We start from the raw sequence: 13005 nt of genomic DNA, 5'->3' as shown, positions 1-13005 counted from the left end.
TTAAAACCAAATATTATATATTTAGTCTTAGAAGGAGAGATTTTGAAGCCCCATGTGTTCCCCCATTCCTCTACAGATAATAACACTCTTTGAATCAACTAATACCTGACAGTTCACCCCAAGTAAACTTGGAGTTAGGACTAGGGTGTGTCCTGTAAGGTAGTGGTGGGTGGGACACAGGCCACACCCTAGATTGCCAAAAAACGACAAACAATTTAAAAAAAAATCGTAAAATAAAATCCAAAATATAGTTTTGTTTGTAATGAAACAAAGTCAAATAAATTTTCAAATGACAAAGCGCAACTAATACCTGACAGTTCGCCCCGAGTAAACTTGGAGTTAGGACTAGGGTGTGTCCTGTAAGGTAGTGGTGGGTGGGACACAGGCCACGCCCTAGATTGCCAAAAAATGACAAACAATTTAAAAAAAATGATCAAATATAATCTAAAATATAGTTCCCTTTCGTAGTCACTTCGAGTTACGTCAGAAGTGATGGAGATTGGGGGTTTCGCATAGAAAGCCAATCCTCATCGAGTATTTAATCACGAGCCAATGGCATGCAATGCCTTGGGGCTGCGGAAATTTGCATAGCGTACTCCGCCCTACTCCGTGATTATAAAAGGAGGAAGTGAACGCAACCGCAGTATGTTTTCGCTTTGGAGCCAAGAGATTTCTTCACTCCTCAAGCCATTCTCACTGATTCAAGACTCTTCGAGACTGGCGTCCTCTTCAGTGTTGGTGTGACGGCGGTACCCAGCGAGTCTCTGCATTGCCTGCGATCTGAGCAGTGGTCTGCCAGACTTTGCGCTTCTCCCTGGTCGCCTCAGCGCTGAAAGAGTGAATTTCCTCCTCTCTAGTGAAAGAGCTGCACGCGGCACGTCTTTTTAAAGACGATTCGCCCGTGTTCTTCTGGGTGCGATCGATTCATGGCCACGATCGCTGCTCTGTGTGCCTGGGCTTTCAGCATGCAGTAGCAGCATTCGTGGATGACTCATGTTCCTTCTGTGGGAACATGAGCATCTCTACACTGTGATCTAGGCTGATAAAGTGATAGTCCCCTTGTCCGTTACTCGTTCTGCTTCTTCTTCTAGAAGCTCTTCGACTCGCGGACAGGGTGATATGATGGTGATTGTGTGGCACAACCCCCGACGCTAGTTCCTCGGGCCACACCCACCACTCCAGTGTTAGAGCCAGTGAGCGCTTTATCGCTTCAGGCGTCTGCCTCTTTGCAGGTACCGTCTGTTTCGTTCAGCGCTCCAGAGGATGATGCGATGTCGATCGCAGCATCACAAGGCGGGCTTGACTCCTCCGGAAGTGAGGATGCGGCTGCGTTTGCCTCCCTCGGGAGCGTCAACGTCGCCATGTCTGATCCCGCGATGACGGCCATGCTATCTCGGGCCTCCGTGAGCATCGGGTGGGAGTGGAACTCCGCCCTGTCCCGATCTCACGGGGCTGGATAATTGGTTTTTGGGTAACGCTGCCGCCTCTCGGCCACAGCCAACCCCAATTTCCTTTTTCCCCGAGTTGCATGCGGAACTGACACACACTTGGGTGTCCCCCCGAGAGCGTGCTTCAGTTTCCCCGCCTTTCCTCCCCTCGGCGACGCGGTTGCCTGTGGGTACGCTGGGACTCCCCCGGTGGAGCGCTCTGTTGCGATGCAGCTGCGTCCGCAGAGCGCATCCTCCCGCGGTGCTCCCAGATGCCCATCCAAAGCCTATAGGTTCTCGTCATCTATGGCGGCGCGATCCTGTAGAGCGGCGGGACAGGCAGCCTCCGCCCTGCATATGATGAGCACCTGCTAGCTGCTCAGGAATGTGCACGAGGAGGGGACGGACCAAGCGAGCTGCGAGCCTGCCGCCGACCTTGCTCTCAAACGGGCGACGGAAGCGGCCGCTCGCTCCCTTGGTCAGGTGATGCCCACCACTGTGGTCCAGGAGCATCATCTAAATGTTTCAGCGGTGCGGTCCAGGACTTTGCCCAGCACTTCTCGACCACCTAGGAGCAGACGGAGGCGGGTTTACACTTCTGCCCCGACGGCCAGCTGCTGCCTCCACCCAGTCGTCGGCTCAGACGCCTCTGCCCGCTCGCCGCCGAGGACGCCCCCCTGCGGCTCCCTTCCCTCCCACGCGGCCCCAGCAGCAGCCTTCAGCCAGTTCGCGTCGTGGAGGAGGCCACAGGTAAGCATCACAGCCCCCTCAGGCCGCGTGCCCCACTAACGCCAGGCGAAGCGATGTTCCTGAGACGGGCTGCTCAGTGATAGTGTCACGGTTTTTCACAGGAGGCGGTAGCAGGGCCCCTCCTTCCCCCGGTGGAGGGCCGGTGGAGAATCTTTTGTTCTAGCTAGCTCCTCCTTCAACCGCCTTGAGCTGGTTGAAGAAAAACTGACACTATCATTGAGCACACAGACTGGAATGAGCGCGCACGACGTCCCAGTGCGTCGCCCCGCTCATTCCTCTCTGTCTCTGAGGGTGCGGATGGGAGCATGTGTCGTCCCTCGACTACACCACTCCCCTCCCCCTCTATTGCCAGACCCCCGTGGAACGCTGGTCCTTCCCTGGTCTCTTCTGTCGGGGAACGGGGCTCGACTGTGCATCCGCACGGGGTAACTCCTGTGCGCATGCCGGTCTCCCTGTACCGCTGCCCCTCCGGGGGGACGTCTGTGGTTCGCATGCAGGGGCGGTTCTACAGGGGGGCACTTTAGAGCCTTGCCCCCCCTAGCTGCCCCCCTAACTTTGATGATCCAAAAAAAATTTACTTGTAAAAATAACCTGCCACTCCACACGCTTCTCAAAATAATGAAATAAACAATACATTTACCAAAAGTGAACAATTTAATTTTGTCATTTTAAATGTAGCCTATTATTAGCCCCTCCCCCTGATTCAACCTGCAGCAGAGAGCGGCGTTCGCTCAGTCTGGCTCTCACACACACACACACACACACACACACACAGACACAGCGAGTCTGCTGTGGGGCGGTGGAGTGGCCCTGCAACCCGACTGGAGAGACTGAGCTGCCCCAGAGCCTCTGAAGGTGAAGTGAGTTTCCCCGGGTGTAGTTTAAACACACGTTTAACTTAGTTACATTTAATGAATGTATTGTATGCTAAAGACGATTCAGCATCAGCAAAAACAGCGAGTCTATTACCTTAGCCAAAATCATCGGTCAAATTGCTCCCTCGTGATAAGCAGTGAATCAAGTTTACATGATTTACAAGATGGATTTCCAATATAATCTACAATTATATAAGAAACATTACAAATGTATACATTTAGAAGAAAAAAAGAAAAAACTTTGCATTTTTCGCCGCCAGGGCGCCGCGATTGTGCAGTTGACGCCACGGGGTTGGTTGGCTCAAGTTTAACAGGCTCTGGGCATTGAAAATCGCGACATCAAACTGTGTTTACACCAGTGTTTTGACCGCGAACGACTAATGTTAGGTACAAAAAGACAACATCTAATGTTATATGTTGACAAACTGCACATAGAAACATTGTTCGCGATGTCTGCCGTCATATTCCTGTCTCGTCAACACAATGTAACGTTAAGTTACGTTGCTATGTAGAACAGCCGGTGGTGGTTTGGGGCGAAGAGCAGGTTTGCAACGCTAACTTACCAGGTGTCAGTGTGGCTGTTGTAGCGTTACTTCGATGCCCTCCGCGTCAGAGTCCATCTGTTGTCAAGAGGTTGATCTTGAGCATGTATTGCGTGGTCAATTCTGCATCACCGGCGCGCACGTTTACCATGCTGTGCTGGGAGGTAGACGTGTGGAAGCGGCGATGCTTTCCCTGAAGGATGTCAGAGCGGAGACACTTTTTCCTGGTATGTAGGCTGTAGCTACTAGCACTACCACTGCGAAAATATGGACGTTTCATTTCCCCTTTAAAAAATAACGTTACATGCTAACTTACATGTTGACGAGACGGGAATATCTGACGGCAAACATCGCGAACAATGTTTCTATGTGCAGTAACATGAGAAGTCGTCTTTTAGTCTAATGACTGTACCTAACATTAGTCGTTCGCGGTCAAAACACTGGTATAAACACAGTTTGATGTCGCGATTTTCAATGCCCAGAGCCTGTTAAACTTGAGCCAACCAACCCCGTGACGCCAACTGCACAATGGCGGCGCCCTGGCGGCGAAAGATACAAAGTTTTTTCCTTTTTTCTTTTAAATGTTTACATTTGTAATGTTTCTTATATAATTGTTGATTATATTGGAAATCCATCTTGTAAATCATGTAAACTTGATTCACTGCTTCATTTCCCCTTTAATCATTTGCATTTGAATATAAAAAAAAATCGAACTGTAGTCTTTTTAGACAGAAAACAAAGGCTATTATATGGCTTCAGGAGACTTGCAACACAACTCATAACACATGAGTTGTGGACCAATTTTTCAATTTAATTTTTCATATTTTTATTATCTTTTCTGTGACATTTTTGGAGATTAACACAATATTTAACCATTTTTACATAAACTGTTGCATTGAATTGAACTAAACAAGTGTACATAAGAATGGTTTCATGGTTCGGAATGTCACAAGGAAATTATTTTCAGTTCACAACTATCACTTTAATAACACTGCTGACAGTAATTTTGGTTCTTTGCAGGCACCTCGGTAAGCTGAAATACAAGTTTGAACAAGAAAAATAATCCTCCTGTAGACCTGAAAATCATTGAAGTGCCTGGACCATCCACCAGTAAAGAGGAAAAACAAACGGAAAATTGTACTGTTCTAACTCGTTAACCTCACATGTCCCTTGTTAAGATTTTATTAATGATTGCATTTTATGTTTCAGCAAGTAAAGGTGCGGTCAAATTTGTGAAATTACACAGGCAAAAAAAGTCATTGACACAACTTAACTTAATTGTTTTTTTATTTTTTTTATTAATGTGACGTGTTTCCATGCATTTTGTTGAGATGTCTTTTCTTGTATACCCTATTGTATATACTGTACATTGTTGAGTATTCATGTTGCTTACAGTATGTATTATACTATTTGTTTGTGTATTCTATTCAGTGATATTAATCTATTACTAGCTTCTTTTCCCGAGTGCATGGAAGTGTATGTATTAAAATGGAGCTAAATTTTAATAAACAATTCTTACCTTGTATTTGGTTCAGTTTGTTTATAATAATAGAAGTTAATGCTAACCATAGTAACAACATGAAATAGTAATAATAAATAAATAAGTAAATAAATAAAAATTGGTTCCTGGAGGCACCCAAAGCGGTTCCATACAGTGCCTAAGAGTTCCTCAGGAAACCTGGGTGGTTCCTCAGAGAACTGTCCCTTTTTTAAAGGGTTCCTAGGATCTACAGACGGTTCCGCCGGCGTGGCAAAGTGAAGAACCCCAAAAGGTTCCTACAGGCACCTTTTCTTTTTACAGTGTATAAGCACTATTAACTATAAAACATGCTGTTTTAAAACATTTAATAGTAGGAATGCATATATATGATATAGGATATTGCCGTGACCAACAAAAAGCCTTATTGCTTAAAAAGCAGAATAAAAATGTTTTATATAATCCCATGTTGCTCTTTCATCTGATTTAATGTAGATCTCAGTGCTCCAGTTTTCTTTGTCTTGCCATGTTGTTCTCAAATCCATTGCTGTCATCATGAGTGCTAGAACAGAAATCAGCACCATCACTAACAATGTCTGAGAAAACTCAAAACCAGTCTAACTATTTTACAATAGGCTTGAGTGAACTGATCTGAAAATGCACTTACAGTTTTCTGGTTTGTTCAGAGTAGACATCATTCTCTGCAAAATGGAAAATTGCAGATAATTTTCATTTGTGACCGCTCCACACTGAAAAAAATATTTTCCCTCAACATTTTTAAGGTAATGGTTCACATCTATATTTTATAACTTGAACCAATGAAAAATAAATAACTTACCCTAACCAATATTTTCTATGTCTATGAAAAGTTTTTTTTTTAAACTTGGTACAAAGTAAATATTTCATGTTGAAGAAAGTCAATTAATTTAAATACTTTTTTGATCTAAACAATAATCTATAGATTTAATTGAAACAAAACTTCTCATTTAAGAAATATGTATTAGAAATGATTTATTTTCTCCAATCAAATATATATATAGATTTAATTAAACAATGATGTATCATTTTTAAAAATAAATGTTAATAGAAATTATTCATTTTAAACAAACAAAAAGATATGAATTTAATAAAACATGTTTCCCATCAAGGAACATTGCTTTATATTTGATCGATCCAAAATCTAATAAATAAAAAAAGACAAATAACTTGCATTGCAAAAAGATTTATTAACCAATTTAAACACATCAGCAATTTCAGTGCTCAAGTTTCATATTTTAACTTCAAGGGCTGCCAAACATTGACCTTACAACGGCCTTAAAGGGATAGTTAATTCATTGAAACAGCCGAGGTAGAAGCAACTTTTCTTTAGATTTTCTGTAAGAATCCCTCATTAAATCTGGTCAGCGATATCTGGTCAAATATTTTTTTCAGTGCGCGAGAAATATATGTCTCTAGGCCTACCTCAGATTTAACGTTCCGGACTACATCAGCATCGGGGAATAAAATAATCTCGTTCACGATAGAGAAAGCTGCATGTGCAAAAATGACTCAATGAATGTTAACCTTTATTGTGTCTTTATCAGCTTTTCCATAAAGCCCGTAGCTCTGGGGTCAATATGACCCCAATCGACTTTTCCGAAGTAAATAAACATGGTTCCCTTCATCTCAGTTGCATAAAATTTTGTTACTTTTCCTACATTATCTATCTACACACACGCACACACACACACACACACACACACACACACACAAACTGGGCTTGATTCGGTTGTTCTAAAGGTATGTAAAAAAAAAAGTCACACTCAAGACCTTATTGACCCCACATTGAAGTGAATGGGAAAAACAAAACAAAAAACACGTTTTTTATTTTTCATTTGTAAAAAAAAAAAAAAAATCAATTAATCCAGAATAAATCAGAAAATTCTAGATTAGAGCACAAATGCAATGTGCAATGAGCATGGTCACTTGCACACACACACACACACACATGTGCACGCGCACATAAACACACACACCGGTGCGACTCCAATAGAAAGCATTTTTATAGAAATTGGCAAATAAAATCAATAATTCCAGCATTAATCTGAAAATTCTCACACATAAATGAAGGCCTGGTACTAGATCACTAATACGAGGAATGAACATTATCACACAATCATGAGCGTCACATGACTTTAATTGTGGCTCATGATACTATACCATCCAAATGATAGCTAACAGCATATTTTACAATCTATTCCATTTATTACTTAATCTTAATTAATTTATGCAGTAATTAATCTTAGCTACTGCACAAATAATAATACCACATCTAAATGAAAATAGGCTACACCATTACAAATGTAACTTATGTATTCAAAACCTTCAAAGTTAGCATTAACTGTAACGTTAAACATTTTTAAAAGTAAAAGTTCAACATATTTCTTAATATTAGCTACTGCATGTGGCATTACAGCTAAAATGTTGAAGTTGAGCTATCCTGTAATCATTAAAAACATAGCAAAATGAATATCACTTCTTAACATCATCCCTAGCAAGTAACTTGCAAAGTCATTTCTGATTAATTCTGTTCGGGAGTGGAGATAAAAGCCCGCCCGCACTGAGAATTGATTGGTTGGGTCCTTACAAGATAGTACAAATCATTTGGCCCAGATCTGGCCCAGACACGTCGTAAATTCTCTGTCTTTTGGAACAACGGGCCAATACCGGCACGGCTCCGTTTTCTCCTCATCTGGACCAGAACTGGGCCAGCTCCGGATTCCTTCAAGGTGATTTGGCCCAAATGTGGGCCAGATCTGGTCCAGCTCTGTTTTGGATCTGGTCCAGAATCATGCCGGATCAGGGCCAGCTCATTTTTAAGACCGTACACACACACACACACACACACACACACATACACACTTGCTCTCTCTCTCTAAGAAGTACACATATCTAGAATTTCAAGAATCTTCTCACATGATCTAATATCTTATAGTCTTATGCCACTGATATTTTTTTTCTGTTAGGTTTTAACATGAAATACTTAGGCAATAAAAAGTTAAAAGTACTGCTTTAGAAGTTTACACTAAAATAAACACTTTACACTAAAACACCACCTGTGTTAGCACTAATTCATAGACACTACTTCACAATAATCATGCATTAAAATTGCATAGTAAATATGACATATTCAAGGACTTTCTTTCCCTAATTCCCTGCAGGGTTAGTTCACCTAAAAATTAAAGTTCGGTCAGTAATTACTCGAGTCGGCCTCATGTTGTTCCAACCCCGTGAGACTTTTGTTCATATTCGGAACACAAATGAAGATTTTTTTTGATTAAATCTGAGAGCTGGATCACTCCTACATAGGCTTCTAAGGGACTAAAACTTGCCGGCCCCAAAAAGTTTTTAAGTTAAAATAGTCAAGTTGTAGTCCCTTAGAAGCCTATGTAGGAGTGATCCAGCTCTCAGATTTAATCAAAAAATATCTTCATTTGTGTTCCGAAGATGAACGAAAGTCTTACGGGGTTGGAACAACATGAGGGAGAGTCATTACTGACAGAACTTTCATTTAACTATCCCTTTAAGGCCGTTATAAGGTCAATGTTTGGCAGCCCTTGAAGTTAAAATATGAAACTTGAGCACTGAAATTTCTGATGTGTTTAAATTGGTTAATAAATCTTTTTGCAATGCAAGTTATTTGTATTTTTTTATTTATTAGATTTTGGATCGATCAAATATAAAGCAATGTTACCTGATGGGAAACATGTTTTATTAAATTCATATCTTTTTGTTTGTTTAAAATGAATAATTTCTATTAACATTTATTTTTAAAAATGATACATCATTGTTTAATTAAATCTATATATATTTGTTTGGAGAAAATAAATCATTTCTAATACATATTTCTTAAATGAGAAGTTTTGCTTCAATTAAATCTATAGATTATTGTTTAGATGACAATTCTTCAACATGAAAAATTTACTTTGTACCAAGTTTAAAAAAACTTTTCATAGACATTGGTTTCATTGGTTCAAGTTATAAAATATAGATGTGAACCAGTACCCTAAAAATTTTTAATTGGATGAATGAAAATATTTTTTCAGTGCATATAAATATGAATGGCGATCTTCCTATTAATCACCGAAGTATTACTGTACCTCCTCCAGAAGAGTTGTTCTGTTGTGGCTTGTTGCATTTTTCCCAAAGCAAAATCAGTGTGACCAGGACAACGACTTCAACCACTATGGCTATGAAGGGTTTGAGAGGCTCGGTGTACGACATGACCTTCAGCTCCATATAGGACTCGCTGGGTTTGATGTCAAACTCGGCACTGCAGATGTATTTTCCAGAATCTTCCTCAGTCAGATTCAGTACAGTCAGTTTTGTTATAGTTCCATTATTAAGGATCTTGTAGTTCAGAGGGTTTGCAGTGACATTGATGAACACCTGTGAAGAGAAAAATATTAATATGAACAGTGTTATTGATAACTATAAGTTAAACCACAACTAAAAATCATTTACACTATCTGAAATAAAGATGAAATAATATCAAATATAAATATTAGATGAAAATAAATGCTGCCTTGGTAAACCTGTCAAGTAGGTCCAGTTACTTAAAGGGATAGTCTGTCATCATTTACTCACCCTCAAGTTGTACCAAACCTGTGTGAATTTCTTTCTTCTGCTGAACACAAAAGATGATATTTTGAATATATATCTTCTTCCCCCCATATACACTTACAAATAAGTTTAGGTTTAACTTGAGGGTAAGTAAATGATGACAGTATTTTCATTTTTGAGTGTACTATCCCTTTAACATTATTTATTTAATGAACTAACATTAACAATGAACAATACAACAGTAATTGTTTATAGTTCATGTTAGCTCAGGACCATTCAAAAATATAAACAGATACAACTTTTGATTTTAAAAATGCATTAGTCAATTTTAAAATGTAATAAAAAAGGTAACACTTTATTTGAAGGGGTGTGCATAAGACTGACATGACACTGTCAAAAACATGACAGAACACCTGTCATGAACATGAAGGACGGAGTCTTTATGAATGTTTATGACTGTTGTCATTAAGTGTCATTCAGTAAATTATGACACTTTTAATCCAAAGTTGACATTGTTTAAAATGTCTTTGTTATGACAACTTGACATTAACCAAGAAATCATAACCTGTCAACCTGTCACAAATATGTCATAACTAACATCAAATTTAAAGAAGCTTTTTAGCTTTGTGTTAACATTACATGTTATGGTTGGTTGGTTTTGACTTTGGCCGTAATGACACCATTATAACTGTGACATGGATATTTTACTTTTCCTCAAGTAAAGTGGAACACATTGTACTAGTTATAAAGATGTCATTAAGGGTTATTACACTGTCAAATGCTTTAACAACAGAGTCATTAATATTTCCCCTTACCGCTAGCAAAGTGGAACACGTTGGACTAGTTATGATTTCTTGGTTAATGTCAAGTTGTCATAATAAAGACATTTTAAACGATGTCAACTTTGCATTAAAAGTGTAATAATTTACCGAATGACACTCAATGACAGCATTCATAAAGACTCCTTCATGTTCATGACAGTGTCATGTCAGTCTATGTACACCCCTTTAAATAAAGTGTTACCAAAAAAATGTAATTCAAATGTTAATTTTGATTAATCTGGATGTGAACTGAATTTAATAAATGCTTTAGAAGCATTTTTCATTGTTAATGCATGTTTGCTTAATGTAGTGACCTAATGTTAACAAATTAAACCTTGTCTTGTTGTAATGTGTTACCAAAACTGGCTAAAAATTAAATAAACATGATAGCATTTTATTTTACAGTCATATTCCCCATGTACTGTACATACGACGATGTTATCGGTACTAACCCTGAACCTACTCCTAAACCGAACCTTAACAGTTACCTTATATTACCAGTACTTTCTTGGGTAACTACTGTACAGTAAAATAGTGTATCCATAAAAATAGGAAAATGAAAGAAAATGACAAAAAGTATACATACCTAAATTTAAAACTAAAAATAAAAAAATAAAAGCTAATTCAAAATATGAATAGATACTATAATAGTATATAAAAAGACACTGTATATGAATAAGCATTTTATTGTGTAGTAAACAATCAATCCCACATTCCCTATTTCTGATTCACCTTTTCGGTGTTGTTTGCCTTGTACCAGTTCCACGTGTTTGGTGTGTGTTTGAGTTTACACTGGAGTACAACTGAATCTCCAATGTAGCTCACAATCGGCTTGTCTCTTTTGTCTTTCATTACCGGAACTTGAGGAAAAGCACAGTATGTCAGTTTAACCGGCAAAATCTCTAACAATGGTAAATAAGAAAACCATTCCAAGATGTGCATAAAAGGATAAACATACCATCTAAAACAAATGTTACTTGTGCCTCAATTTCTCTGAAGAGGCATGAATAATTTCCCAGGTCTCTGGTCTGTATACTGAAACTATGAAAGAAGGTTAAACAATAGCAGTCAAAGTCATTGTTTAGTAATCCTCAATTTCTTGTTTACTTCTGCATTATTTCAACATTTAATAGAAATGACATTTAATAATTTTGTGTAAATAGACATCCACTTACGTCCTTTTAAGAACATACTGTTCATTGTTTCTATTTACAGTTTCTTCAGAGTTTTCAATTTCTTGTCCATCTTTAGTCCAATAGCCAGTAATGTACAGGGGGTTATTTGGTAAATCAGTTAGGTTACATAAAAGCTCTATATACTGGGGTGACAGGATTGTAAGTTCTTCAATAATGACTTGACTTTGACCTGTATGCCAAAACATTTGTAGCCGGATCAGCAAACAAACCTCTTCGTTGCAATTATGTAAAGTAAATTCAGCGATTTATGATGACTACTGTACATTTGTATTTTATCATTTGTACACTTTTAAAGGGATACTCCACTTTTTTGGGGAAAAAGGCTCATTTTACCACTCCCCCAGAGTTAAACAGTTGAGTTTTACCGTTTTCGAATCCATTCAGACGATTTTCTGATTTTTAGAAGAATATCATAAACCAGACAGTTTCTGGTCTCTCATTGACTTCCATAGTAGGAAAAAATATATGGAAGTCAATGGGACCAGAAACTGTCTGGTTACTCATATTCTTCTAAATATCAGAAAATCGTCTGAATGGATTAGATTACGGTAAAACCCAACTGTTTAACTCTGGGAGAGTTGTAAAATGAACCCATTTCCACAAAAAAAGTGGAGTATCCCTTTAAATACATTCGTTGAGGTCAAATGCATGCTTCTATTGGCTAAGATATGACAGGGAAACCGTACCTTTAGATGCAGCTTTTTTGGTTGTAATTACAGGATTAGACTCTGGGGAAGAGGTTGTCTCTGGGAAAAAAGACAATGTGTCATATTCCAATGTCAAATGTTGCCTTGAATTTACAACAGGCCTAGTCAAGGTTAAATGAGATTTGCATTATAATAAGCCTATAAGCTTGAATAGTAAAAAGATTCAGGAATAGTGCAATTACTTTAACGTCCCATAGAAACACTGGAATAACAGTCTAGAGGAGTTCAGTTCAGTCTAACTGATAGCAAGGTCATGATGTCAAAGCTTGAAAATAACAAAACACTGCCCTAATGTTACACTAGACTAACAAGCAGACGTGCCAAACCTGATGTGTTCATCCCATCACAGTTGAGAAGAAGTAAGATGAGAAGCATGACATTAGCCATGGAGAGGAGCGCTCCGTCCCTGCAGCTCTGCTGTGTGCGAGGCATCTTTACTGGTGGTGCGTCTTCTTTTCGGAAGCAGGTCCCCAGGGACAACAACCCCCCTCCCTTCACCCTTCCTTACTGCTGCCATGGTGACTTGGCAAGACTGGTGTATGCTTGCAGCTTCCTGCTTTAAATTAGTCATGAGTGTCAGGAGGTGGCCACAGCACTGCCTGATCAGA

General features: G+C 39.3%; 1 protein-coding gene across 1 annotated transcript; it reads right to left on the bottom strand.

Moving 5' to 3' along the window:
* Positions 1 to 4561: 4561 nt before the first annotated feature.
* Positions 4562 to 13005, bottom strand: emb (embigin). Its single transcript, XM_039661798.2, has 8 exons — positions 12724 to 13005; positions 12377 to 12436; positions 11670 to 11859; positions 11453 to 11535; positions 11227 to 11354; positions 9211 to 9499; positions 5739 to 5772; positions 4562 to 5633 (listed from the first exon to the last, which is right to left on the bottom strand). Exons 1-8 carry the CDS (start codon positions 12827 to 12829, stop codon positions 5570 to 5572), a joined length of 954 nt encoding a protein of 317 aa, XP_039517732.2. The 5' UTR covers positions 12830 to 13005; the 3' UTR covers positions 4562 to 5569.

The sequence above is a fragment of the Pimephales promelas genome, chromosome 4 (assembly GCF_988280905.1).
Source record: "Pimephales promelas chromosome 4, fPimPro1.hap1.1, whole genome shotgun sequence".
NCBI classification, from domain to species: Eukaryota; Metazoa; Chordata; class Actinopteri; order Cypriniformes; family Leuciscidae; genus Pimephales; species Pimephales promelas.
Note: the sequence above shows the minus strand (reverse complement) of the source record. Positions and strands in the feature narration are given on the sequence as shown.